We start from the raw sequence: 27,565 nt of genomic DNA, 5'->3' as shown, positions 1-27,565 counted from the left end.
TGTGTGTGTGTGCGTGTGTTTGCGATCAGTGAGCTTTGAGTGGGTGCCTGGAAGAAAGAGTCAACGGGTTTGTGGAATTTTGCTTTGGTGGCACAACTGTGATATGAGGTCACCTCGGGCATTAGTCATTAGGAGGGAATGCATTGTGGCTGTTTTTAAGACATGGCAGTTGTCCGCATCCGCAGCGGCCGCACAATGAATGCAGGCCTTAGAAAGTTGACTTGAATTGGCTTCGGTGAACAATGTGAACAGCATAGTTTGGGGGACATTTAACAGCTGGCTGCTGGACGTGGATTAGAGGCACCTTAGGGGCTCGGCACTGGGACACAGTATTTTCACAGGAGAGTTCAACGTTTACAACCAAAAATAAAGCATTTACCTGGTGTGTCTTGTTTTTCATAAAAACTAAAACATGTTAAATGTAGGGATTTTTGCCAAATAAACACATAACACACCAGTTTTATATTATAATTTAGTGCATCTTTAATTTCAATAATCATCCAGTACAGTGTCTGCGACTGAAATATCTGAAAATGATTGTACTTTACATGAGCGAAGGCCTTACTTTTATACATGATAATAAAACCCATGACAGTCACTTGCATTATTTTCACATGCACATTCTGTCAAGCTAATAGTTTACAACATAATTATAGAACATAATGTGACATACAACAGCGGCGCATGTACATTTACACAACACACAGCTATGAAATGAAATGTAAAAACTTTGCAAACTAATACTGACGGTAATTGCCAAAAAAAAGAAAACTCTTCCAGTTCAACAATCTAAATCAGGCTACACTATGGATTAATAGTACTGAAAAGAATGAGTACATCTTTGTAAACATTTTACACACCTACAAACTCAGTAATTCTCTAAATGCGTTGAGGCAGATTATATAAGTAAACACTAAACAATAGAATAAACCACAAGAGCCTTAATATTCATCAATATTTTCTTCTTGGTAAAAGTAGAACACAGAGTATATCAGACTGTAGATTGTTTCTTAACTTTTAAAATGGTGTGTGCGTTTTTACAGATTTACAAAATAGTTCATAATCCAACATCTACATTTCACCTCAAATGCACTACAAGAAATGATGAAATAATACTGTTGAGTGACTAACTTCAGATATCACCAATTCATCCACCTTTATGTCGTATTTTTCCACCTCAGCCTATAAATAGGAAGATGTCTTGAACTCTTCTGGGACGTCGCTGTCCAGTTTACAGATCACCTTGTATATGGCCTTTTTCCAGGAGGGGTCTGAATCTTTGGTTGCAGAGATGGCATTGTAAAACTCATGCAAGGTAATTTCAGCCACCTCCAGGAATCTGTCTGGCACCTGGAAAAAAAAAGGGAAAAATGTGGAGACTCATAAGTGAAGTCAACGGTGAAAAAGTACTTGCTGTAATGCTGTTTTACAGACATACTGAAGCATTCTGTCTTCAGTTTATTCAAAGTCAAAGATTTATGAAATGAAGACCTGTAGTGCAATTCTTCAAACACTCAAACTGATGAAAGGGAGCTCATCTCTTTGTTCTCTGCACACAGACAATAAATGCAACGCTGCAATCATTAACTTTCAATTAGAGGCCTCTTTGATTAGCTAGTTTTGTTTTCTTGAACCTTAACTAACAATTGGAGAAGAGTGAGCTGTCTTCCCAGCAATTCTACCCAGCACTTCCAGTAAACAAAACATGATTATGGAGCCTGCCGGGATTGTGAGCAAAAGCTGAAGATTGAAATGATTATCTCTGGGTTTTAGACTTGCGAGGGTTAAATTCTGGTATAAAGTTGAAAATGTTAATATTAGAGACAGTTTGGGTGAGATAAGAGTTTGGTGTAGTTAAAGTTGAGGTATGAAACTGTGCGTGACTTCCATTTCTGCCTGTAACTACAGCAGGATCGATAAAAACACATCAACAAATGAGGTCTAGATGCAAGGGATGCTGGGAGAAAACCGCCCCGCAGCCCTTGTTTCCCATCCACTGGCCAGTTCGCACAACAGTTGTTGGCATAAGTTATTTTTCTTTCCCCTCATCTCCTGACACAAAGCATCCCTGGGAAAGGAATGTCTTGGTCCCAAGGTAAAGAAAACGGTCCCGTCCCTTTCCCACCAAGCGGCCTTCTCCCTCGGAATCCACAGCGTCTTTCTCAGCATTCCGCATCAGTAGCAATCTCGGCCTCGCTCAGGCGTACTGGTCCTCTAATCCTGAGTTGTTTTAGTGGGATTTTGCGGCTTCCTCTTCCCACAGTTTGATAAAGCATCACTCTGGAGTTTAGATAATGGCAGTAAAGGCTGGCCAGCCACAGGTGCAGTGTGACACACAGGTCAGCACGAGGACATACGTGACCGCAGACACATGCAGTAGGTCTGACATAGCAGGTTAGTAACTCCTGCGGATGAATGTTTCAGCTCCAAGATATGGAGTCTGACTAATGTTTTTTCTCGAATTATGTAGAGATAAAAAAAATTATTCATTATCAAGGTGCATTACCTCGTGGAGCAAGGATAGAGAGTAGAAATGAAAATATGTTCTTCCAATTTTAGCAGACCTATCACATGAATAAAAACCACTTGAATAATACAAACAATATAAACTGTGGCACAAAGCAGGAATGACTAATGAGTGACACTTACATGGAAGTCATTGGCTTTATTGTAGTGCATGTTCAATGCCCGGAACAGCTCTGAGTCCCTGCTGACTGTAATATCTTTGACATCACTGATGCCGTCCACGATGGCCTGGCGGGCAAACTTTTCCATCTGGATGTAGTAGAACTCTCTGAAGTTACTGAACCACTTGATCAGTTGTGAGGTGATGCAGCGATTGAACTGGAAATGGAGAGAAAAAAGTACCAGACTTTAATATCATATTCATACATTTACAGCAGTGGATTAAAAGGACAGTCCTGCAAATGCAGCCCCTGTATTGATAAGAATCTATCCAGCTGAAGTGTCCTGACAATGAATCCCTAAGAAAAAATGTTGTTCTGACCTTTGACCTCCATGCAAAGAAGGCAAATGAAAACAAAGGGGTAATTTGAGATTTCAATTTTAGACTTCAATGAGAGCATACAGAAATTAAAAAAAATATTTATCTCCATGCTTTTCAATTAAAAAATCAAATGGCCTTCTGAGGCTGAGGCATTAGAAACCCTTTCCATAATTGACTGAAACTCACATTTAATACCTGTGGGGCAAAATTCCACCTAAATGGTCTGTCACTCTGTCCCATTAATTGCTCTGATCTTTTCCCACCAATGTCCGGGGTGAAAAAACATCTGTCAGGGCTCTGTATTTCTAAACTCAGTCTTGACATTAGTCTTGTTATTCTATCTCGTCATCCAGAAAGACCGAAAAAAATGCCTAAGGGCTGGGCAGGCATCAAAGACGCTTCTTCCCTCTGGTGTGGTGGGTGAGAAAGCGGCAGCATAAGGACAGAAGGAAGCTTCCCTCTCATTGACTCGGGCTGATAGGATGGAATCAGACACTGGGATTAGATGCTCTTTTGTTCAGTGCCACTTCCCACCACGGGATTGTAAGCAAGGAGGAGACGTTCGCAGGCTGCAGCGACAGCATCCTCCCCCCTGACCCCGGGGGTCAGAGCAGATTGAGAAGCAGGGGCCCACGCTGGCGCAAGGGATCCAGGGCCACAGTGGAAGGAGACAAGATAGGAGAGGAGATGGAAGAGAAAGTAGGGAGGTAATCGAGAGAAGAGAGGTGTTTGGAGAAAATTGCAAGGGAGGCAGGAGAGTAGGTTATGTGCTACGAGCAGGAAGTATATAATGTTCCTATAGAGGAGTAAAAAGAACAGCACAGAGATAAAACGGATGAATGAAGCGAGCTAACAACAGGACACAGATAAGGAGACAGGAGAGATTGCATAAAAGAGGAGATAGAAGAGGAGGCATGACACGAGACCAAGGCCAAAATACACAGGATGTTGTGTTTAGGGCCAGCACTCACAGCTCACTGCCTGGTTGCAAGTCTCTAATACCAACTCTCTGTTGACACTCAATAGCAATGCCTTGCCTACAGAGTCCTTTGTCACTCCATTTGCTGACTGGAGTGGCTTTTTTAAAGAGAGAATGCCCCTGTATCTCCCTCTGCCCCCAGGACATACTAGCAGCTCAGTGGCTTTGTTATTTAAACCCTCTGCGTTTTTGTTTCTCTCCTCCGACACACTGCTGATTTTTCTGTCCCAAACACACACTGACAAGTAGATACCGGGGCGTTAAAAAGCAGGACAAACAATTCCGCAGGTTGTTTTGATGTGTGCAATTAAAAAGTGAAATTTCTTTATATGTAATATAAAGTTACCTTGACGTCAGGGAAGAAGGTTTTCAGTACATTGGAGCTGGGGTAGCGGGTGTAGAAGAACATGAGTTTTGCCTTCTTCAGATGGCTCGGGGTGAGACCCTCCTGGATGTTCACGTTTACGTTAAGGCAGAAAAGCTGACAATTAAATGTAACACAACGCATACAATCCTGCGCTAAGTGATAGTAGACCAGAGTATTGTGTTGCCTCGATCTTCAGCTAAATCGAATTTCGCTAAAGAACAGCTCGGCATTAACCGGGGAGTCAATAATGACTCTAACATGTGCTTATTGGCAAAACAGAATTACGAATTAGATTAGGGATTTTTAATTAGAGAGCAAAGCACTTCATGCCTGGCAGTTAAGACAGCTTGTTTTGAAATGTTTTGAAAAAAGGAGCTGATTTTCAGATATAGTTACACAGATTTAAAGACAACATATGTCGCTTTGTATTTTTCCTTGGACAAATCCTGCAAAAATGGGAAATTCTGTAAAATTATGTTACAGATAATACATATTTTAAATAGTCTCTCAGGTTCATTTACAATATTAAAATTAATTTAAATGGATTAAAGGAGCCTAATGTTGTTATTATTTGGTCAACGTACGTATATTACAACATATATTTTCTATTGCCACAAGTATTAACAAATGCAATTCCTTCTCAAGTTTTCCCCCTGTGGCAATGAAGATGCTCAGGATGCGTTTCCTCTGTAGTCCACCACCATGCCTTAGGTCATAATATTTCCTTATCAGGTCACCACACCATACATTTATTAGGGAACTCTACCTTTGAAATAAGGAAGTTGGGATGAAAGATTTATGTGGTATTGTTCAAAGAGAAGCAGAGCTCTTTGCACTGTAAAGATAAAGCGAATCCTGAGAGGCACCATATAATATTCCTCTCTAATGCCTTGCGACGGATGATCAACAAAACAACACTTCTGGGACTATTTTAAGATCATGTGTTTGGGATAATTTTCTCTGAGACGAGTGATAGAGAAGTAAATAATTCAATTTAACTTATTTCAGCAGAGAATGATAAAATGTAGATATTATGATCGTATTCATATAATTTTTTTGAATTGAGAATTAATAAAATGTTATTCAACTTTCCAAGCAATTGATAGAAAATGTATTTGAATTGATCAACTTGTCGCAGAGTGATTTTCTTTCTGAGCTCGTATGAGGCAAAATACTGTTATCTTGTACTCTATTTCAATCATGTACATTCTGACAAAGGTATCCAACAACAAATGCTCAAGACAAGAGCTCAAGTGTTATGGTAGGGAGGCACTTGTGGTTTCCGCCAGCACTCAGATGTGACCTTTTAGATGCACCCCTATCACTCTGATGATGGAGAAATAGATCCTGCACCTTTTCAAGTCTGAAAAAACGATGCTTCCTGAAACAGAAACCGATGCTTTCTCTGCCTTTGAAAAATTGGCTTTTGTTCCTGGCAATTCTTATCAAAGCCTAGTATTCCTTTTTATTTGTCTTTTTCTAGACTTAAAGTCATTACTCTGCTCAGATTAAAGAAGACGCTATAATTTTCTATGGGGTTAGCAAGATCAAAGAAAAAATTCTCCTTGAAGTTTGTTACTGGAACTGCCCATGCTGCAATGAAGCTCAACCAGTCATTGTTCAAATGGAAGAGCTGAAATATAGGGAGTCTGTATATAATAAAAAGGTAAATACAGCATATATAAGATAGTAATAAACATACTGAATTAAAATCAGAATAGTACAGAATAGTATGATTTGTCCTCAGGGTTTTCACTCCAGCATTTGTGCAGGTAGATTTTCTTTCTTGAGATATACACAGTTTAATGAAATAATTACGCAGGTAAGTCACAGGATTTCTACATCACTGTTTTGGACCTATGTAAAAAAAATCAACAAAAAAAACAGTTTTATCTAAGAGCATTTTCTGGGATAGTTCTTCATTTTAACCACAGCAACAGCTATGTGTGGGTAAACCCTGCATCAGGAAAAAGAAAAAAAGCAAAGCCACTCTGGTTTAACTGTTAATTTAAGTGAAAGGATATGTTGAGAGACATGTAGGGGTTTCGTTCAGCCATGCTCTGCAGTTCACCACACTCGATCTTCACATGAGGGAGACACAGATTGTCAACCGTCACTGGCCCCAGGGCGGAGGGACGAGGGTGGTGGCCGAGGTGGCTGGATGTCACTTTGGACCTCATCGCAATGGTGTCCCAGGGCAGGTCCACTGAGTCTGGGGAGGTTCTGTCCATTGATGGGGGCATGCAAGGGAGACCCCCAAAGTTAGAATGGGGCCCGTACTTGAGAAGGTGCTCCAGGATCTGGCTATCGTGCAGAGGGGTGCTGTAGCTGAACTGAAATGGTGTCTGGTGTACAGGATAGGGCCTCTTCACAGTTGGGGTGACTGAACCCAGAGGGGTCACTGTCGGTTTGCGGACCACCAGTGACAGCGCCTCTGTCTGGTCCTGTGAGCTTTGGGCCTCAGAGCTTTCATAATACTCCAAAGAGTGGGGTTTGACTGCAGCCTCCTCAGCCTGGGGCTGTTCCTGGATGGAGCCAGACTGCTGGCTCTTCCTGTCCGCACCCATGCTGATCTGCATCTCTGGAGATGAGCACATGCGCTGCTGAGGGGACAGATCCAGTCCTGGTGACGAAACCTTCTTGAACACCCTGTCCACACAATCATTCACAGCTCTGGAGAGCTCATGCTTCAAGGTTTCCTGCAGGTTTTGACTTTCTCTTTGGTGCACCAGATAACCAACTACTTTCATTCGTTCCTTACACTCTGAGGTCACTCTACTATTCTTCCTCTCAAAATCATCTTCAGTGCTGATGTAGTGTGACTCTGCACTTTCCCCCAGGGTGTCACACTCAATGGCTGCAGCTGTCTCGTCTCGGTCGTCGTGTTCAGGATCTTCCTGGTTATAAACTTGAAGGAACTTTTCCTGGAGCTGACGCAGCAGCCTTTGCATGCTGTGGAGCTGCTCTTTCAGCTTGTGACACTCCTCATCCTTGGTGTTGCAGTTATCACTATTGCTGCTTCCAGGTCTTCTGCTTGCCGGTCCTCCAACACTGTGTTCTTGATGCTGAGGCAACCGCTGTTTGCGTTTGTTCTCCCTGTACGCTTCTCTGGCCTCCCTGGCTTCGGTGTCAGACCTCTCATTGTCACCGTGCTGCCTACTGTTGGGGGAGCCTGCCATGACCCTGATGATGTTCTCCACTCTGGCCCTCTTTGCCTGCAGGTGGTCTGTGATGGGATGTTCCCCCTCTGGGCTGCACCCTGTAGAGACATGGCCGCCGGGGGAGGAAGCTTCTGCTGTGCTGTCCTTTGAGGAGACACTGCTCTGGTCCTCCTGGCCAGAGTCAGCGGCAGTGGAGCTGGAAAGGAAGAAATGGCTTTCATCTAGTGCCCTCTTGTTGTGGATGGTCTTGCGGAGAAGTTGAGAGATGATGGATCCATTTGAGTACGAGGCCAGAGGCTCATCATACATGTTTCTGCGGAAGCATGGCAACATGACATCAGGTTTGTCATCCTCTAGGCAGCCTTCGCTGGAGCTGTGCATGTTCTGGTCGGGAAGACTGAGGTTCATGCTCACTGAGAAGACTGGTAAAGGCTTCGGCTACACACGTTGCAAAATCAGTTATGTGAAACGAAAGAATCTGAAAATATAGAAAAACAAACACAGTTGAGAAAATAAATTATGGAAAAACCAACATTTAAAAAATAAGATAAAAATGTGAAGCCTTATTCTTCATTCATACATTTCCAAATATGGTTTTATTATTTGCTGTGTACAGTTATGATAGTAGAATGTAGTGTCTCTTAATGGTTTATGTATGTGCAAAGATAATCAGAACTTAATAGATATAGCCTTCACAGGTAATGTTTTGTCTATAAAACTTGAAATTAGATTTGTGATTTTTTAAATTACTGCTTTAACAAGCAAAATTACTATTACATATGATAGGAAATCAAAGAACTCTGTGTTATTTGCAAGATCCTTGGTAAAAATAAATAAATAAATCCTTGATCTTAAGCAATAAGGGAGTGCCTTCTTTTGTATCCTTTCATCTTGGGGGTTGCAATAATGGTTAACACAAAGCATAAAAAGAACAATTGTGATATAGCCATGAAAGCCATGAACCATGCAAAAGAAACGGCACTGTGTATACATTATTTAGAGGAGAAAATACATCAAGAAAACCTACTACTACCTTAAAGAATGACCGAAATGATCTTCAGGGGTAAAAAAAAAAGAGAAAAAAAGCTAAATTGCCTGATTCTGTGGTCACTGGTTTTTATACCATTTAAGTGCGTATTTTTAAATATTTTTGTGCTCTTACACAAAATTAACTCACACACTGGGCTGCAAATGCAATGTTGAACTTATTAAAATACTGTACATACAAGTAGAATAGATGAATTTGAAAAGAACAGACTCTACTTTCTATTTCTACATTAGACAGTGGATTTTATGCCAGTAATTTGCACAATATGATTTTTTTTCTAGTTTTACTATAAATAAACATTAAATCAGGAGGACCAGACTACTGTATGAGAATAAAACAATTAGACTCACTTAGGGAAGTTTTGGATAATTTAACATCAAAGTTTATTCTGCTACACCATTCAGTTTTTAAATCTCCTGCAAGATAGGCTATATTCCTTTTACATCTAAATAGTAAATTATCTGATGCCCTATGCTTGAAGAATAGAAAAAAGTACATTTTATTTTAAAAATGAGGCACTAGTGATGTGATTATTTATCCTAAAAAAAACAATATCATCACAACGAGCAAAACAAATGTTTTGAAGTTTAAAAAAACTGAAAAAGCCATTTAACACTGAAGAACTTCAACTAAAAACTCACCAAACATGTGATAATAGTTGTCAGTTGTATTGTCAAAGCATACGTGACAGCTTCAGAAACACCCACGGGTACAAACTCACTCATGAAAAAACCACTGCACTGAACAGATGAGATTTGAAACGAAGTGATCTGCAGGCATGCACTTTGTCACACTCTCTGCTGCAGGTTAACCACGGTGAACAGACACAGGCTGAGCGGCAGTGGCGGGACCTTACCTGTTGCGCTGGGACGTGTTGCCGAGCTGGTGGCCTGCGTACACTGTGAGTTGAACAGTATCAGTGCAGGAGAGTCGATGCATCCAACCAGGCTGGGGCGTGGCCACGCAAAAGCAATGAGGTGGCCATGAACACATCACCCACATAATGTCAACAGGGGGAAAGTATTGGTAAGGTGTTAGTAGGGGCAGCTTACTGACAGTAGTTGAATGGTAGATTTGAAGCCCGCATCTGAATTACAAAAAGTCATGACGCAACGGGAAATTTGGAAATATGCATCATAAGTGCATGCATCAATTAACAGTTTTGCATCTATAACTGGTGAGCATGCATACAAGATGCACATGTTGCTTTTCTTCCTCATTTTATTGTCTCTAATAGAAACTAGAAAGCACATAGACACATCATATATAAACAAAGTAGAAAGGAGTGAAAATCAAAAGTGCAAAAGTTAAAGCAAGTTAAAATATAAATCATTTAATTTATGGATAAAATATATAACAAACTTGAAATTTAAAAAAATCCTATTTTCTATTTTCCTTCAGCATATTTGCCCACTTTAAAAAAAACCCAAAAATTAGCTTTACCAGTTTAGAAAGTTATCTCTATTTTCTATTTTCTTTTCTCTATTGTATACTTTTTAAAATATAGTTACATGAAGGCATTATCATATCTTACTGTAGCCTATTACTTTCTATTCTATTCTATGTGTTTGATATAGGTTGTTGTAAGCTATTTGTAATTAAACCTGTTTTTAGTTTTGTTTACTTAGGCTACTACTTTGTTTTTATTTTTTAATATTATTTCTGAATAGCATGTGTTTGCAGATTTGCAGTAAAAGTGTGGAGGGGCCCACAGTGAGGACTCCCCCCCACCGTCTCCTCACCCCCCCTCTCCGGTCGCTGCACTTGGTTCATCCCACACCGCTTCCTCGGTTCCTGCTTCTTTCCTCGCTTGTCGGTGTGACCGGAGCTTCCCTTCCGTTGACAGGCTGCGGTCACACAGCCATTATGCTGTCCCATTCCCGGTGTCTCACCAGGAATTTTGGTCGCTCCCTGTCTGCTATCCGCCAGGTAGGAAACGAGCACGAATAAAACGTTACGGTTGCCACTAGCGACAGGACTCCAGGCTAGCATCAGCATTAGCATCAGCGTTAGCATCAGTTAGCTCGCTGCTGCAGGCCGCGGACAGGCCGTAACATTGTGTGCCAAGGACAGTCTGACACTTTCCTCCACAAGTCTTTTGTGCAGTGTGTATTAAAGTTAAAAGCAGTGCGCTCTGCTCTCTTGCTTTAACATGAATGTTAAGGGTGTTTGACCTAACTAGAAAGTGTCGGTTCATATAAAGTTAACACAAACTTCACACATTTGAGGTAGCTAGCATGGATATGCTAAATGTATGGGTAGGATAGCTGTCATGCTGAGGTCATAGTGTGGTTTTTGAGATGAAACAACGCCCATTTTAGCTAACTTGACGTATATTTAGTTAACCTAGATAGGATATGTAGTCAAGTTTATTTTCGTTTATTTGGAGTGTAATTTTTGTAGCTGCACTAGAAGATAGAGAGGAAGTCAAATGTCAATAAAGTCCCGGTGTCCAATTATCAGCTTGTTAGTGAGATAAGAAGATCGATAAGGTTTAATGCAGCTATTAAATTATTAGCTGCTCATTCATGCATTCGCTGGCTGAGTTCTCATTCAAAACTATACAAGCCACCTGTTTGGCAGATAGTTTCATTGATTAAGTCAGAGGTCGTAGAAGTGACCTTTGACCGAAGTCTCTCTCTGTCCATTTGTTTACAACCCTAACTGTTAACTATTATCACTAGTAGGCTTTGCTATTTAACCTGATCGATGTGAACCAACTCATGAGTGCATGTTTTTTAAGACATGTTATGATTGTGAAATACTGAATAGTTTTTGTTCTGCACAAAGCTTCATATTTAAAAAGTTAGTAAAAGACTAACGCCTGACTACGTCTCTTCATAGGGGAATAATGTGTTAGCCCGTCGGGCCACGGCAGGTATGTGTGCTTCTGTTCGAGCAAATCTCAGTCTTTGCTTTTGAATAATCCTGCTGCAAGAAGTTATTTACATGCTGCTTCTTCTTGTCCTTCTTCCAACAGCTATATCAGCTAGCCACTCTATCACTATCAACAACACTGTGTAAGTACACACACAAACTAAAAAGCACTATTTGTAGAATCAAGGAACTTTTACCACTTCAAGAATTAAAGCACGACATTCACACTACAGATTGTATGAATGAGGTGTTAATTTTGTGACATTCACAGTCGTCAGCCCTTCAGTCCAAGCGTAACAGTGACGTCATAAACCTATTTTCCTATTATCAGTTTTTCTTTCCCACAGCCAGCAGTTGTTTCCAACTTTAATAATTAACCAAGCTGGAGAAATAGGACATGTTTCATTCTATACACAGAAAAACCTCAGACTTACAATATCATGCCACATCAAAGACGAATCGAAATCAACTTAATTGTAGCATACTTGGATTATAATTTTTTTCCCCAATTTTTATTACTTGTCTCTCTCCAGAAAACCTGATCCCCGGTCCAGTGTCTTCCAAATCCAGTACTTCAGGACATCTGTAGCCTACAGTATGTCTTTCCTTTTTACACTGCTTTGAATATGAAACATAGTGTCTGATGTGCGGAGTGAGAAAAGAATTTTCTAACATGTCTTTATCCTTCAGGAGATGAACTTGTCACAGTTAAGACCCCTGCGTTTGCAGAATCTGTCACAGAGGGGGATGTGAGGTGGGAAAAAGGTAACTCCAAATATCCTTAATACTCGTATTAGCTGCGACTGACTTAGACACCAGCCAAATCACAACCAAACTAAACAAAAGATTATCAGTTTGTTCTCAGATGTTAAAACAACGTTCTCTCCTTACAGCTGTTGGAGACACTGTCTCGGAGGATGAGGTGGTGTGTGAAATTGAGACTGATAAGGTAAAACTAATGTTTGTGATCGCTGGTAATTGTTGGGTTTTGCCAAGGAAAGTGTAAGCCCCTCCAGAGTATGTTCACAATATTTATGAAAGAATTAAGAAATGTTGCTTTTTCCTAAAATAACATTCCAGTTTACCCTCTAAAAGTAATCTTTGTTGGGTGCTGAGTGGCGTGAAAGTAGTAGAAAAGGGTTAGGGTTAGGGGAGCAGGTCATTACTAAACTGTATCCTTTTCTCCTGACTGTATTGGTGCACTGAAAATGTTTGCTCAAATTTAGCATGTACACATTACTGAAAAAAACTGATTTTTTTCTGAATAATTGTGTATAAAAAACATTAAGCTTCTGATGACAGTTGAGTTTATATTTAAATAAATGCATGTATGTATTAGTTTGCTATTTGCCAAATATACAAAAATTTACTTTTTGAATACTTTTATTCTGTTTCTTGTCATCAGACATCAGTGCAGGTTCCCTCTCCTGCTGCTGGGGTGATTGAGGAGCTTTTGGTCCCTGATGGAGGGAAAGTCGAAGGAGGAACTCCTCTCTTCAAACTTCGAAAAGGAGGTCTTTAGTACTCGATTTTTAACCAAGAAAAATTACAATATTAACATAACAATGGTAGCTAATAAATCTGTATTATACTAACTATTCACCTCTGTACCTTTAGCGGGTGCTCCCAAAGCTGCAGAAGTTCCAAAAGCCGAGGCCCCAGCCGCTGCAGCCACACCACCACCACCGTCTGCTGCTCCACCCTCCCCTCCACCTCCTCCTCCCTCAGCCGTGGGCCCCATTCCCACCACTATGCCCCCTGTGCCACCTGTGCCAGCACATGCTATGGACACCAAACCAGGTTAGTTGTCATGAGACAGACGGTCTGTCATGTGAGAACTGTTTTGCTTGACATCTGTGCTCTTGACCTCTAGCATACATGATTAATCACACTTTGGTTTTCTGTAGGCCCGAGCGTTCACTAGTACAGCTCCACTGATGTCTATAGAGATATTAAATGCTTCTTGATATCTTTTTCATAGTTGCGGCCATCAAGCCCACTGCTGCTCCAGCTGCACCAGCGGCCCCAGCAGAAGGAGGGGCCAAAGCAGCCAGGACAGAGAGCAGGGTAAAGTGCAAAAATCACAACACTTAAAATATTTAGGGGTATCTGATAACTTGTGTTAAATGGTCTAGTAGAATAAGAATCGGTAACTATTTACTGAGACTGATAACTCTTTTTTTTGTGTTTTCCAATTTTAGGTTAAGATGAACCGCATGAGACTGAGAATTGCCCAGAGACTGAAGGAAGCCCAAAACACCTGCGCAATGTTGACTACGTTTAATGAGGTCGACATGAGGTAGGAAATTCTAAATTGGTTGACCTACATCATTAAGCCCTCAACGCTATTTTAGATCATAAATGAGAAATGTTCTCTGCTACATTAACAGATCACGTATAAATAGAAGCCACTGAGGAAAAAATAAGACTTAATAGATTGTAGAGGTCCAAATCTATTGTAATCTTTATAATTTTGTTTGTAAGGATGCATTCGTGTGCAATACATTTACAGTATGCATACTGTATGCGTAGCGCTGCAACGATTAATTGATTAGTTGCCAACTATTAAACTAATTGTCAACTATTTTGATAATTGACTAATTGTTTTTTGAGAAACTTGTCCAAATTCTCTGATTCCAGCTTCTTAAATGTGAATATTTTCTGGTTTTGTAAGTCGTCTATGATAGTAAACTGAATATCTTTTGGTTGTGGTAAAGACAAAACAAGACATTTGAGCGACTTTGGAAAACAGTGATTAACATTTTTCACCATTTTCTGATATTTTATGACCAAACAACTAATTGATTAATCGTGAAAATAATCAACAGATTAATCAATAATGAAAATAATCATTAGTTGCAGCCCTTTGTATGTGTATCTGTGTTAAAAGCCAAAACAACACTCACACAAATGGTTATAGATTGGAATCTGCCCAATAGAAAAGCTTTTTGAAACGCGATATCCTCTTAAACAATGGAATGTAAATATTTGGTCGTAATGCCATCTAAAACGAAGATAAGAATTGTTAAAACAGGTTTTATTAATTTACAAGGAAATGTTATTGTCTGCACTTGCCCCCTGTGCTGAAGAGGACACTTTGAGGGTTTCTTTTCCCCGCAAATGTGTGGTGTCAGCTTTCGGCTATTCAGGGTTTTCTATGTATCCTAATTAGATTGACATTGACGGTCTGGAGGAAGACTTCCCAGGCTAGGGCTCATCTGGAGCCGAAGGAGCTAGTCAGAACAGGAGGCTGAAGCATCTGTGGGGGCCCACAGAGACCTGCGCTCTGAGTGGAAGAGCTGCCTCAACCGATATGGGCTTTTATGACAGGCCAATAAGATTTACAGGCTCTAGAAAGTGAAGATTTTTATCGCTTCTTCTCTCCTTTCTCGGAGAGTCTGTGTCTTGGGAGGGGCTAATTATGTTAGCGGAGAAACCCTAGAGCTTCAACAGGGTTAGAGACAGGAAAACAAACAATTAAAAAGAGAGATACAAGAGAAAAATGAGCAATGGTGAAATGATTAGCAGGCCAATTTCAATAGCTTTAATTTACCATAATTTATATCAGCATTCTTTTATAGCAATAATAATTATCATATCTGTGACCTGTATCTCATCATAAATGGTTATAGTATTAGAAAAAATATGTTTTTATACCTTAGTAATGTAATATAACATTAAATGGTCTTGCTAGTTTTTTTTGTGATTAAATGCCATTTTAAAAGCAAGTCACTTTTAAGTAATGGCTCTATATAAGCACTGCTGTACTTTCCATGTTTTGCAAGATTGTGTAATGAAATCTCCAGATCTTGCTAATCTGTTAGTCCTGCTGAACATCCTCCCGTATTTTCACGACTCCCATCAAATCCAGAAGCCAGCACCCTACTTGTTTTACCTTAATGCCAAGTTGCCAACGAATGAATACCTATGTTATTTTTTCCCTTTTTTCCCCATTTCCCTGCAGCAACATCTCAGAGATGAGGAAGGCCTACAAAGATGCCTTCCTGAAAAAGCATAACATCAAGTTGGGCTTCATGTCGGCATTCGTAAAAGCTGCAGCCTACGCTCTGTCTGACCAACCTGCTGTCAATGCCGGTATAACTTTAACCTTAAAATACTGAGAAGCCATTTTGTGGTGTCAATTTGACTATGTCTTTGCACGATTTGTACCAAGTATCTGGAAGTGTGTGCGGAGAAGAAAAAGATTTAAGTTTCGGTATCTTTCAGTTCTAAACCTCAAAACCACCACTAACTTATTTACTGCCCTTACACTACCCTGACCTATTTAGATAGACCACAATGAAGCAGGGGTGGTCTGTATTGCTGTGTTTTTAATTTCTAAAATACTCTGTGGTTTTCACCTTCCTCAGCTTTTTATTTGCATGTAACAGAAAAGGCTTCATGTGAAAAGGAAATTAATCTTTATGGCAAGTGTAGTGATTATTAAAAAGTTTGATCTGTGTACAATATTTGTCTTTCCAGTAATTGACGACACAACCAAAGAGATTGTGTACAGGGACTACGTGGACATCAGTGTGGCTGTGGCCACACCAAAGGTAAGACAAGTGGATTATATGTAATGCTGAGTGAAAGTGCTTGATAGCACACTTGTCTCTAATGTGAAGAGTAGAAAATTCAGTCATGTGACTTCTCTCTCAGGGTCTGGTTGTTCCGGTAATCCGAAACGTAGAGGGAATGAATTTTGCTGACATTGAGAAGACCATCAATTTGTTGGGTGAAAAGGTAATATTTTACATATCATGAAACATTTTAATGGCATAAAACAATTATTTGTCATATTTGTTGTTCAGATTAATGATGATGATAGTAATTGTTGATGTATCTTTGTAGGCCCGTAAGAATGAGCTGGCTGTTGAGGACATGGATGGAGGAACCTTCACCATCAGCAATGGTGGCGTGTTTGGGTCCATGTTCGGCACGCCTATAATTAACCCACCACAGTCTGCTATTTTAGGCATGCATGGCATCTTCGACAGGCCTGTTGCAGTCGGTGGCAAGGTTTGTTTCTCATTTTCAACATGCAGAAAAATAATAGTGTTCGTAAATGAGCATTAAGCAGTAGACTGGTCACACATGGAAACTGAAGGATGGAACTTGCAGAGATTAAATTATAAAAAAGTTGATCCAAGACTAAACGTGTTTTTGACAAAAAGCAGTTTTCAATTATTTTTGTTTTTAAGGTGCAATACATAATAATCATAAATTTCTTTTCATTAATGACACGGGTGGCCGTTAAGTGAGGCCAGGCACACTGGAGTGCATAAAAGTCATCCTTCGGTTTTTCCCAGCAAAATCATCCCAGCTCCTTTACATAGAAGTCGGTCTTAAGGCTGTTGTAGACAACCGAGAAAGTCGGGGAAGGTCTATTTTATTATTATTCTTCTGTTGATAATTTTAGTAAATTTTTGAGTGTTTTAAACTAAAGTTCATACATAATTCTTAAATATTGCACTTTTTACCTTTAATTTAATAGTGTCAGTAGAGATACAGACAAAAAGTGAGAGAGGGGGATGACATGATACAAAGACTGGCGGCTGGAATTGAAACGTCGACATTGCTGTCATGTGATATGCGTTGAGCTACTCGACGCCTCAGCAGTTTTCTTAATTTTGATTGATGCATGTACTTAGTTGGCTAAATATTCAGACTCAGCTATATATATATATATAATAATATAATATATTAGTATCAAAGAATATACATAAATTATACCTCCACTGTGTTTGTTTCACCATTTGTTGGTGTGTTAGAATTTAATCTCAATGATTTTTTCTTCTTAAGGTGGAGATCCGTCCCATGATGTATGTTGCCCTGACGTACGATCATCGTCTGATTGATGGAAGAGAGGCCGTCACTTTCCTGCGCAAGATCAAGTCAGTGGTAGAGGACCCCAGGGTGCTGCTCCTTGATATGTAAACCCTCGTGAACTCCAGGCCCAACCAAACAAACTACCCTTCACAAACAGTGGCTGTACTCACCCGATGAACATTACCATAACTGCAGTTTATTGTTGTATTGGTTAACTAGAAAAAATGATTTTTGAACAGTTGGGTTGTGAAATGGACATATGTAAGGCGGGCAGTGATAGAAGGTTTGGTGCTGTTGTGGGGGATGTCGGGGTCTGGGGTTTCAGTGGTGCTGGTCTCTAGATCAAAAAGGATATCCTATAATTCATGTGCACCATATGTAATTTTCTACATACAACTGAAACATTTTCAACTTATTATAAGATGAATGACAAACATAGATGAAATTGAAAGGTAGTATCATTTCATTATTGTGGGTGAGAGAAGAACAATGATCACATACTGGGCTAGAAACCAAGAAACTGAAGTGTCCAAAGTTAAGAAATCTGAGAATTTATGCCATCTGTTTCACAAAAAATGAGGATAAATCTCTATGCTGTGTAAGAAAGACTATTTAAGAAAAAAGAGAAAGTTTTAAACAATAAAAGCTGCATTACTCAACTAGTTTTTGTTTGGGTCTTTTGTGCTTTTGTATCAACAGTCTGGGTAGCTAAATGGTCAAGAATAGACACAGGACAGATTGTTTAACAGGCCATTCATCCAATGACAATCCACAGATCATATGTCTATATATAAGTGTTTTATGGAATATAAATTGAAGATGAAAAGGTTGTACTGCTACATAACATTTCATGTCATGTTTATCTCCTTAAGCTATAGATAGAAAGCCAAGACTAAACTAGTCAAAATGAACTGGATCAAGCCTTTCAAAACATTTTGAAACAACTGACCAAAAAGTTAGTGGCCAGAAAATGTGTATCATATCACCACAAACTAATTTCTCTATTAGTGCAATACTCTTTATAATTACTCGGTGCTGCCTGCCCAAGATTGTGACTCATTTGAGGTATAAGGTTATGTCTCACGTCTACAGCAATAAAATTAGAATTGTCTTTGAGTCACTAGTCCTCTTTGGGAACATACACACTGGCCTATTGATCAATTATCATGACCCTGGCTGAAACAAGTGAGTAAAATGTCAGGGATATACAGAGGGATTCATTTATTGCCTTCATTTGATAGCAGACAGTCCAAAACACTGTCAGACTTTAGGTTGCGTCAGTTTATATGCATGGATATAAAGTATTAAAATGTAGCCACCAAAATTGCATCAAATGTACCTTAAGCTCCCATATCAGGAGTCAAGAGTCTCCTGATATGTTGACATTAAAGTAACAAATCCATGTGTCTCATGTTTTGGAAGGGACATGGCTCATCAGTTTTGTTCTTGTTTCAGTTTTTATTGTCATTTTTCTTTGGGAAGCACAAAATGCAAAGGAAACGGGGTTCTGGTGCTGCATCCATTTTGGCCACACTTAGGATGCTTGGATTCAGGAGATTGCACATCTTCAATTCCAGTGCAGCATGACGGGATCAAAGGTGTAGCAGCTACACCTGCTAACAGCTCAGCGCTTTCCAGGAAACACTGCTGAAGAAGGGATGACATTTGATGTCACTCACACCTCCACCTCCAGAGCCCAGACGATAGCCAGCATCAAACTGAAGCAGCTGTGGAGTAGAATGATTGATGAGAGTTTAGAAAGATAGATGATAGATAAATCATATCTTGTGTCACTGTGTTTGTTAAGCAGTTTTTTGGTCAATGAGCATAATATCTGGAAAAGAAGCTTTGTATGTGTTTCGAGCCTTAAACCTGACCTCAGTGAGCAGGGATGCAGCTGCAGTGCTCAGGTGGTCGGGGATGAGCAGCTGGGTGTGGGAGTGGATTCCTGCTGGGTGGAGCTGCCACAGAGGCTGGAGGCACAGTGAGCAGAGTGTATGAGAAGCCATAACCCAATAGCACAGTTTGCAGGAAGGGTGCAGACTGTAAGACTGAACATGCTTGTAGAGTGTTCACTTACCATTCCTGTTAGAAGTTCAAACAGCAAAGCCCCAAGACTCCACCAATCACAAGCTTCTGTGATCCTGCACACCCCTCCGATTTCTGTTGACAGACAATGAAATGAATTTGTATTAATGCAAAACATTTCTGCAATATTTGTTGTTATTATAAATGTCTTTTACATTTCCATTTCATTACTCTAATGTAGAATAAAGTGGACAAACTGCATTTTGCCACTAGATGGCAGTTTACACCAGGGAACAACCACTGGTGTCAGCTTGCTAGATAGTTTTACCTGGAGCACAGTACATCTGGTCCATGGCTTTCGAGCAAATCTCTGACTGAACCTCACTCCACTGCCCGAAAAATGTCAAACACACCTTTCCTGTGAAAAAATCATGATGGTTCAAAATCAAAAGTTTTGCATTTTTCCCTTATGCAGTTTTTTGCAGTTATCTGTTAAACTCACCATTGCTGGTGAGCAGAATGTTTCTGGGGTTGAGATCTCGACACAGGATGCCCTGCTGATGCAGGCTCTCCAGGGCCAGCAGGATCTGTGCCCCCCAGACACGCACCTCTGCCTCTGGAAGCCCCCAGCACGTCTGCATTGCCTTATCTGTGGGTGTGGAGGATTTGACAGGGATCTTAGGTAGGTGGCACCAGCCATCCACCTCGATGATCTGGTCTTCCTCCTGCCCCTCCAGTCCCTCTGATTTCAGGAAAGCATCCTCTCTCCTACTGTGGGGCGGGGCTCCAAGAGGGCCAGAGGAGTACCAGCTAGGAAGTGATCCCTCTTTTGCAGGTGCCACCTTTTCTCCGGGACTCAGCAATTCACAGGCTTCCTTTACACCCTCTCTTGCCTCACTACAGTGCGTTTCCCCTTTGTATTTCACCGCTGACAGCCAGGGACTTTCTGAGGTGATCTTTGTGTCTGTGTGGTCAGAAAATACTGCTCTGTCTGTGCTCCTGATGACCACCATTCCATTTCTTTCCTCTGTGGTAGGGCTGCTGCTGTCCTGCTTTGCTTCTTTGCTGTCTGTAACCACATCTGCAGAGTTTCCACTTAAAACAGATCCTTGGTGAGAACCATTGACATCCCATGATGCCCTGCCACGGATCTGGGTTTGGCAATGGAGAGGAAGATGCAAAATGGCAGGGGAGGAACTCAAACCATTATTTTCACTGTTTGGTGACCCTGCTTTTTTAAATGAGGTCTGACTTGTATGAGGTGCAGTTGCAGTTTGTCCTAATGTGCCATGTAAATCACTGTCAGTCACTGCATAGGGGTTTACTTTCTCACAGTTGTGTGCTGAATCCGCAGCTTTCCAGGCCACCTCGAAATCAGAGCTGCACTCTATCAGGCCCATTCCAGCTTTCTGTTCATGGAGTTCTGACATGACATCAAGAGCTTGACTGACACGAGCACAAGAGAGAGGAAGAGCAGGCTTTTCCTGAGTTTCGGTGGTGTGCAAACATAAACTAGGAGCTGGTGGATGGATGCGAGTGCTGATCTGTGTCCTCGTCTGGCCAGAAAGCAGAGTTAGTCGATCAAGCTTGGTATAAAATGATGCTGCGGAGCGTGTGTTCTGCAGACAGCCTGTCTCCTCGATATAGGAGTGAGTCCCACAGCTCTCCAGCCGCTGCTGAGTTTCATCCCATGAGGTTGTAAAGTCTGTATCTGGGCTCTCATCGCTTAATTTCTCTGGAATGATTCCTGTGCCCCCTCTATTGTGCTGGTAGTCTGTGCTGATTGTGGGTGAGGTGTAGCTGGTCTTCAGCTTGATGCTGTGCTGGCCAGAAGTGAAGCACTCTGGGTGTTCCTTGGCCTTCTCGTTCCTCAGCTTGTGCAGCTTGGAGAAGAGCCTCCCACCTAGGACAAGTGGGGTAGAAAAACTAGATCAGGAATAGGAGGAATAATGCATTAAAGTTCTTAATGCTACAGTGCAGCAGTACAACTATCTACAAAGATCTCAAGATGCTCTACAAGCTTCAAAATCCTTCCAATATTGTCCTTGCAGTATTGAGAGCAGTTGTTAACAGCTCACCTTTGACATGCTCAAGATGCAGGTACACAGTATCCTCGCTGACATAATACCTAAGCAGCTTCACCATGTATGGCACCCCCTGAGGAATGATGGTTGGCTGATCTCTGCTCTCCCAGCTGGACTTGACCAGACTCTGCAAACACATAATGATTGATATTTTTAGAAGGGGAAACATGCAATTTGTTTTAAGAAAGAGCAAAATGCATTAATTGATACAAAAATGTATTAATACGGACATGGTTGACAGAAAAAAAGTGATGAACTATTGCTTGGATTGCCTCTTTAGAGATTTGTTCCTCTCCGTTACCATTTCTCACTCATCACTGAAATTTGAGGTGCAGTCACACTGGCTAAAAGGGTGAAAGCTATCAGGCAGATCAATGCTGAGTGATACTCAGGGAGACAGGATGGAGGGAGCCCCCATCGACTGGCCTGCCACAGAATACAAGGACTGGCTTGCTGCCAGACGACTGCCCCCAAAACATCTCCACACACTGGATGGATATTGGCCAGTGAATCTGTATTTGTTTCTATCTGTTATATATAGCGAGAGCAAAGCCCATCCATTTTGTACCCTCTGTGAGCCAGTACTACTAAATACTCACCTTTACAACAAATGTCTCCTTATTGACCATACTTTGGACAATCAGGACCTATAGAATAAAAAATAACATTTTCAGTGCCAAAACACAAAATCAACCCTGATGTTAAAACACAAGTGTTAGTGTGCGAAAAAGCCTGTCTTACCTTATCAGTCACTCCCATCACCTTACACATCTCAAGATCTTCTACGGGTGAACTCAAGTGTCTGATTGGACGGAATCTCAGACTGCTGTAACCCTGGTGATAAAAGCCAAAGAAGATATTAGCTACAACAAAGCCTTTTTTTCAAACAATATTTAAGATGAACAAGACTTGTCCAGTAGAAACATGTCACACCACGGACATAAACTAAATGTTTAATCTAGGGGAAATAATGCAGAAAGTGCTTTTTGTGCAGGAATGCAGAAATTTTATTGTGACTCACCCACTGACTCTAAAAATGCCTCAACCCTTGACTTCAATTATTCTTGCCGTACATTTAGAGCAAATGAGAGACCCTTTAAAGTAGTCAATGAGATGAGCTTTTTCTAAGTGTTAAAGGATTGTGGTCTTACCCCTAAGTGAGAGCTCCCCTTCCCTAGGTTGTCCTGGAGATGTGTTATGAAGATTTCTTCAGCTCTCTTCAGATACTGGGTTGTCTTCCTCTTCACAGCCTCCCGGCGATCCTTGTTTGGGTCCACTGTCAGACAGTTAAACTCTCTCAGATACCAGTAAAGAAAGGATAATACTCGTAACCACTATAGCTGTGTGAATAGAATAAATCTAAAAGTCCTGACTAAGCCTGCTGGCCTTTAATCTATGATAAAGATTGGTAACACAACTGACTATTTACACAGTGGAAGAAATGCCTGACCAGCAAGGAAATCTGTTTAACTCTTGGTTTGTGACTTCCTCTTTTTGTTTTGTTCCACATGTTCCTATCACATGTCTTGCCGTGTGTGCTGCTGACACACTTCTTTAAATAACTCTCCGTTCACTGTATCATATAACCCTGGTTTTACACTATAATGACATGCAAGACCAAATGTTGTCTACTTACACTGAACCCCATTCAGCAGTAAATCCACCCCATTCTTGTAGTAACTGAAAGCTGCCTCATAGTCCTCATTGACCTCACTGTCCAGTGCCATACGGATCTGCTTGGCTGCCTCCACCAGGTAATCTCTCTTTGCCATCGCTGCCTTGTTTCGGACCTGTCAAGGTCCAGATGGGCCTGAGCACAGCATAAGAAAATTAGAAATGAACGCTGATCCAGCACTTCTACATTCAGACATAGCAGATAGTCGGTATGAACAACCTGTGTCGTTAAATTAGAAACAGAAACTAAATCTTAAACTGTTATGTGAATGTTTCTGTTTCTGTTCAGCTCTACGTTATAAAAGGCTGTTCATAACCATATAGTGTTGCTGTTTAGCTTGGGACTCACCTTTGCTCCCTTTTCTTATCAACAGCAGTATACATCTCTGTGTGTTGTCACTGGGCTCGGTGTGTGTCTGCCCCCAGTGACTCCAAGGCTCAGGTCTTTATGGAAGAGCATGATGGTCTGAGCCAATGGAAACAAAGAGTTAACCTTTAGACCAGCACAGGAAGTGAGTACAAGCTCTTGCATACTATTTCTGATGAATGGAAAGAAGCATAGCTGCAAACGTCTAAGATGACATAGAGATGACTCAGAGCACTGAGACGTCATATTGTCTCTGTTTAATTATATGATTTATGCATACAGCATGACGCAAAGCTACCATGTCACTGGGAAAGGTGTAGACCCAAATCATACTGTATTACTCCAATAATCTATACTACAAAAACATGTGTCTATGTTTGCTACACGAGCCTACAGTACACACAGACATCCTGCCACACACTTACACAAATCACATGACAAGGATTGGATGAAGGGTCAAATAAATAAATTTGCTGTCAATATTTAAAATCACTAGAATTATGCGATAAAGCTGTGACATTATGCAAACTAATTATCAATCAAATAGTGAATGCTAATGCTGACCTGAAACCTCCAATTCATGTAAAACATAGTTGTCTTTTTCTCCAAATTCAGCCAAAGACTGAAACACAATCATCACACACATACACACCCCATCCTGGTTACAGTCATGGAGGCGACATCATCTAAGGAGTGTTATGAAACACACAAAGCCATCTTCAGTCTCCTCCATTATCATCCCTCATCTCCTCGAGGGTGCGCCCTGCCATAGCCACATGGATTAACAACACCATAGAAAAATAAATGCCCAGCAGAGAAAACAGGCGTACGTGCACACACATTGTACCTGATGTGAGGCGAGCATCTCCAGGACCCTCCGCCCCAGCAGCAGCAGCATCAGCAGCAGCAGCAGCAACCCGTGTCTCCAGCAGCCTGGACACACTCATCCCAAGAGTAGCGGAGGAGGAGAGAGCTCAGGCGAGGCTGCCGATTGGCTGAGCGTGATGTCACTTTAGGGTACCATTTCACAATTTGTACACAGACCCCCACCCCCCCACCCCCACGCCTAACAGATGCTGGCTGATTTAAAGAGACAGTGCTGTTTTTGTGCGCAGACTGAGAGCCATTTTCAACCCTGACTTTTACTTCTAAAATGGATTGTGTTTGTGCTTTTAGCTTTAACTGTATGAAGCGTATGACAAATCCCATGTGTTTGTATAATTACTCTATTGATTGTATTTCTTTGATGACTGCAATCCACTATGAATGCAGGGATCACCCTGCCCAGAATACATAATCTGCTGGGTCTGGTTGCTCAGTACCAGATGGAGCCAGGCTCCTACCACAGCACAAAGGAGAGTCACTCCCCCCCAAGGGAGGGCCAGTTTACAGAGGGGGGTGCAAGCTCCAGCTTGGTCCATGGAGAGCAAGAGAGGAAAAGAGGAGGGTGGGGGGGGGGGGGGGGGGGGGGGGGGGGGGGCTAAGATGTATCAGATGTTGCAACCTTATCCAAAAAGCCAAATGGAGGGGGTCTGATGTATCACAGAAATGCACAAGTCACAGGATTACTGTATATATGCCCATTCTCAAATGTTCTCAAAGTGTATTCTAGTGTTTCTATGCCACGCATAGATTTCAGACTGTCAGATAAATGAGTGAAGAAAGTAAAGATCCTTTGTATCAATCACAACACAGCAGATCAAGAACAAGAGGCGTCATTCTTTGTTAAACCTCACATTGTAGGACACATAGTAACCATTGTTGTACATGTACAGTCTCTGATCAGTGGGATTGTAGTGCTAGTTCACAAAGTTTTCCTGGAATTTCTGAAGAGGAATACTCAAGTGTTTCTCCTCCCAGGTCTTCGTGTTATATGAGTAGTGGATCTCCTCTGTGTTCACATCTGCTGGCCTGGTCGCATACATAACTCCACACACCATGAAAGCATTTCCTACTAGAGGCTTGAACGCACTAGTGGTCAATTCATCCTCAGTACCAAATGATTTCTCATCTATCTTAGCAATGGCGATTTTACCCATGGCCTCCTCTGTGGCATACATTACCCACAATCCTTTCTCATCAGCGGAAAAGTCCAGGAACTGGTTTGGTGAATAAGTGTAGGTGAATCTTTCGCTAGCTTTTGCGAGTTGTCTGTGACTTTAAACAGAGGAGGTCAGATTCAGTTTGGACATTCTGAATGGGTTTGCAGACTGGTAATATATGGCGTTTCCATGAACAACTTAATTATTACCAGTGCCTTCATACCCTCTGTGGTAGAGCACGGTGTGTGAAGGAGGACCTCTGAATAAGCTTGTCATAATTAGAGTACAGGAAGAATTCATACACTGAGGGGCTGCTGAATGCACCATACCAGTACAATAATTCAGAGCCTCGTGTAGGTTTGGAGTCTTTTCCCCAACCCCCATATGGGTATGCTGGATTCAAATGAGCATTTGGCTTGCTGATGCTCATGATTCCTGTGTGGTTGCAGTTGACTGGAAGAAAATAAAAATGTTGACATTGGCTGTCAATCTCTGATTTGGATGAGTTGAGTGAATCTTTGAGCTGAGACACCAGAACTTCAAACTCTCTGAGCTCAATCCTGAGCAGCTCAAAGTCCAGTTTGATGTAATTGTCAGGACTGCTCTCCAGCATGACCACTCTGAAAGTCAGATCCTTCAGTTCTCCCAGGAAAATATCCAGTTTCCCTCCGTAGTGGACAAGCTGCAAGACACACACTCATCAATTTACATACTTTGAGGCAATTATTACCACACAGTTGCATTTTAACAATTTATCTTATCGTTGACAACATAACCACAGAACGAGATTAACACAAGTGGTATTCTTGATCTGTGGTAGTGAATGGTTCTTAGGCATGTTTTGAAACTCCTTTGAACAGAACTGGCCACAGCAATAAATTATATGATGTATACAGTAATACACAATTAATAATTATTCGGCTTAACAGGAAATAATAAAACAGAATCAGAGTAACTTTGTCGGCCAAGTATGTTAACACATACAAGGAATTTGACATTAACTGTCAGAAACTCTCTCTATATACTTAAAGATAGTGCTGATTCTGACAAATGTTCAGGAAGTTAAGAATATAGAAATACACCCAAATGAAGATACCAAAACAAAACAAAGACAGGCAGCTATAAACATATTGCCATTATATACAAGTAGGTAAATTTGAAAAAAAAAAAAAAAAAAAAAAATTGCACAGATAACATAATTTCATTAATTATTACTTAAGTCATTATTACTGGCTTTCTAGTTACTGCTCACTTTTATGTAACAATTTCTAAGACAAGTTTTTACTAATGGATTCATTAATGGTTAATAAATCATGAACTAATGCTTTATATATCAGTCACAAGCCATTAATAAGAACAAATTTTAGGTTGCCAGATTGTGAAAATTTTGGATTTTGGCTGGTGTTGATGAAGTTATAAATGTTGGTAATCCATAAATATCCTACTTGTAAATATGTTGGTCAAGATCCTCCCTCCCACAAGAAAAATGGCCATACGATCTAATCAATCAGCAGAATATTCACAAACTTGGCAACCTAAAAGTTGTTCTTATGTTATACATATGATATATATATATGATAATATAGTATAACTATATATATATATATATACACATTTTTATAAACCCCTCATTAAGGTAACCAGTGGTACTGGTACTGTGTGTAGATTATTTTCTGATGACTACAAGCTTGTCCTCTAAATGTGGCTTTACATCACTTATTCCAAAATTCCAAACAAAATCAAACCATAGAGGATTCTGTGTTTCATATTTACTTTGTTTATCTGGATCTCCACCCCCAGCCTCAGGTCTGCATGTGTTGCACTCGGTCAGCAGGGAATGTGCTGTCGGGCAGGAACACACTGCAAATACACTCCAATCCTCCACCAGATGTGGTCACATTTCCTGACTCCCAGTCCTCCATCGGCTGTAAGCAAACTCAGTTATTTTATTTCGATATTACACAGGATTAACTTCAATAAGAGATAATGAATATCTTTCAGACTTACAAGCCATGCCAATGCAGGGCTCAGTATATTAAAGAGCAGCAGTACAGCCAAGGGCATTGTGTCTGCCAATAGTTTGTCTGATATGATTGCTACTC

The 27,565-nt window shown here is 40.8% G+C and overlaps 3 protein-coding genes and 1 pseudogene across 5 annotated transcripts; 1 reads left to right on the top strand and 3 right to left on the bottom strand.

The window, feature by feature from the left end:
• Nucleotides 1-481: 481 nt before the first annotated feature.
• Nucleotides 482-10,381, bottom strand: prox2 (prospero homeobox 2). Its single transcript, XM_044374974.1, has 6 exons — nt 10,305-10,381; nt 9,419-9,510; nt 6,378-7,992; nt 4,333-4,440; nt 2,650-2,844; nt 482-1,350 (listed from the first exon to the last, which is right to left on the bottom strand). Exons 3-6 carry the CDS (start codon nt 7,920-7,922, stop codon nt 1,183-1,185), a joined length of 2,016 nt encoding a protein of 671 aa, XP_044230909.1. The 5' UTR covers nt 7,923-7,992; nt 9,419-9,510; nt 10,305-10,381; the 3' UTR covers nt 482-1,182.
• dlst (dihydrolipoamide S-succinyltransferase) lies at nt 10,339-17,929 on the top strand. The gene is made up of 15 exons (XM_044374975.1): nt 10,339-10,491; nt 11,407-11,440; nt 11,543-11,582; nt 11,973-12,034; nt 12,130-12,204; nt 12,333-12,388; nt 12,845-12,953; nt 13,057-13,239; nt 13,421-13,506; nt 13,641-13,738; nt 15,404-15,534; nt 15,922-15,995; nt 16,099-16,182; nt 16,291-16,458; nt 17,242-17,929. The coding sequence occupies exons 1-15, from the start codon at nt 10,429-10,431 to the stop codon at nt 17,374-17,376; spliced, it is 1,398 nt and encodes a 465-aa protein (XP_044230910.1). The 5' UTR covers nt 10,339-10,428; the 3' UTR covers nt 17,377-17,929.
• Nucleotides 17,687-24,379, bottom strand: rps6kl1 (ribosomal protein S6 kinase-like 1). Of its 3 annotated transcripts, XM_044374972.1 has the most exons (13): nt 24,269-24,379; nt 24,074-24,184; nt 23,404-23,520; nt 23,017-23,190; nt 22,532-22,656; nt 22,122-22,214; nt 21,980-22,027; nt 21,375-21,507; nt 19,799-21,199; nt 19,625-19,714; nt 19,349-19,431; nt 19,146-19,241; nt 17,687-18,995 (listed from the first exon to the last, which is right to left on the bottom strand). In XM_044374972.1, exons 4-13 carry the CDS (start codon nt 23,150-23,152, stop codon nt 18,885-18,887), a joined length of 2,316 nt encoding a protein of 771 aa, XP_044230907.1. In that variant the 5' UTR covers nt 23,153-23,190; nt 23,404-23,520; nt 24,074-24,184; nt 24,269-24,379; the 3' UTR covers nt 17,687-18,884. The 3 variants fall into 3 exon arrangements, with proteins under 3 accessions (XP_044230907.1, XP_044230908.1, XP_044230906.1); XM_044374973.1 differs by lacking the exon at nt 24,074-24,184 and having other exon boundaries at nt 24,262-24,379; XM_044374971.1 differs by lacking the exon at nt 24,074-24,184.
• A 628-nt stretch (nt 24,380-25,007) lies between these two features.
• Nucleotides 25,008-27,527, bottom strand: LOC122997827 (annotated as a pseudogene).
• Nucleotides 27,528-27,565: the final 38 nt, after the last annotated feature.

The sequence above is a fragment of the Thunnus albacares genome, chromosome 15, assembly GCF_914725855.1.
Source record: "Thunnus albacares chromosome 15, fThuAlb1.1, whole genome shotgun sequence".
NCBI lineage: Eukaryota > Metazoa > Chordata > Actinopteri > Scombriformes > Scombridae > Thunnus > Thunnus albacares.
The sequence above is the reverse complement of the archived record's forward strand: the minus strand, read 5'-3'. Positions and strand labels throughout refer to the sequence as shown.

Coding starts and splice junctions, on each gene's coding strand:
- rps6kl1 (XM_044374973.1), bottom strand. CDS start 23,152: ATGGCAAAGAGAGATTACCTGGTGGAGGCAGCCAAGCAGATCCGTATG. Junction 21,508..21,979: donor AGGAGACATTTGTTGTAAAG/GTGAGTATTTAG, acceptor ATGTGTTTGCAG/AGTCTGGTCAAGTCCAGCTG. Junction 18,996..19,145: donor CTGCATCCCTGCTCACTGAG/GTCAGGTTTAAG, acceptor TCTACTCCACAG/CTGCTTCAGTTTGATGCTGG.
- prox2 (XM_044374974.1), bottom strand. CDS start 7,922: ATGAACCTCAGTCTTCCCGACCAGAACATGCACAGCTCCAGCGAAGGC. Junction 4,441..6,377: donor ACCCCTACATGTCTCTCAAC/ATATCCTTTCAC, acceptor GTAAACGTGAAC/ATCCAGGAGGGTCTCACCCC. Junction 2,845..4,332: donor CCTTCTTCCCTGACGTCAAG/GTAACTTTATAT, acceptor CTCCATTTCCAG/TTCAATCGCTGCATCACCTC.
- dlst (XM_044374975.1), top strand. CDS start 10,429: ATGCTGTCCCATTCCCGGTGTCTCACCAGGAATTTTGGTCGCTCCCTG. Junction 12,035..12,129: donor CAGGACATCTGTAGCCTACA/GTATGTCTTTCC, acceptor TTTATCCTTCAG/GAGATGAACTTGTCACAGTT. Junction 15,535..15,921: donor CCAACCTGCTGTCAATGCCG/GTATAACTTTAA, acceptor TTGTCTTTCCAG/TAATTGACGACACAACCAAA.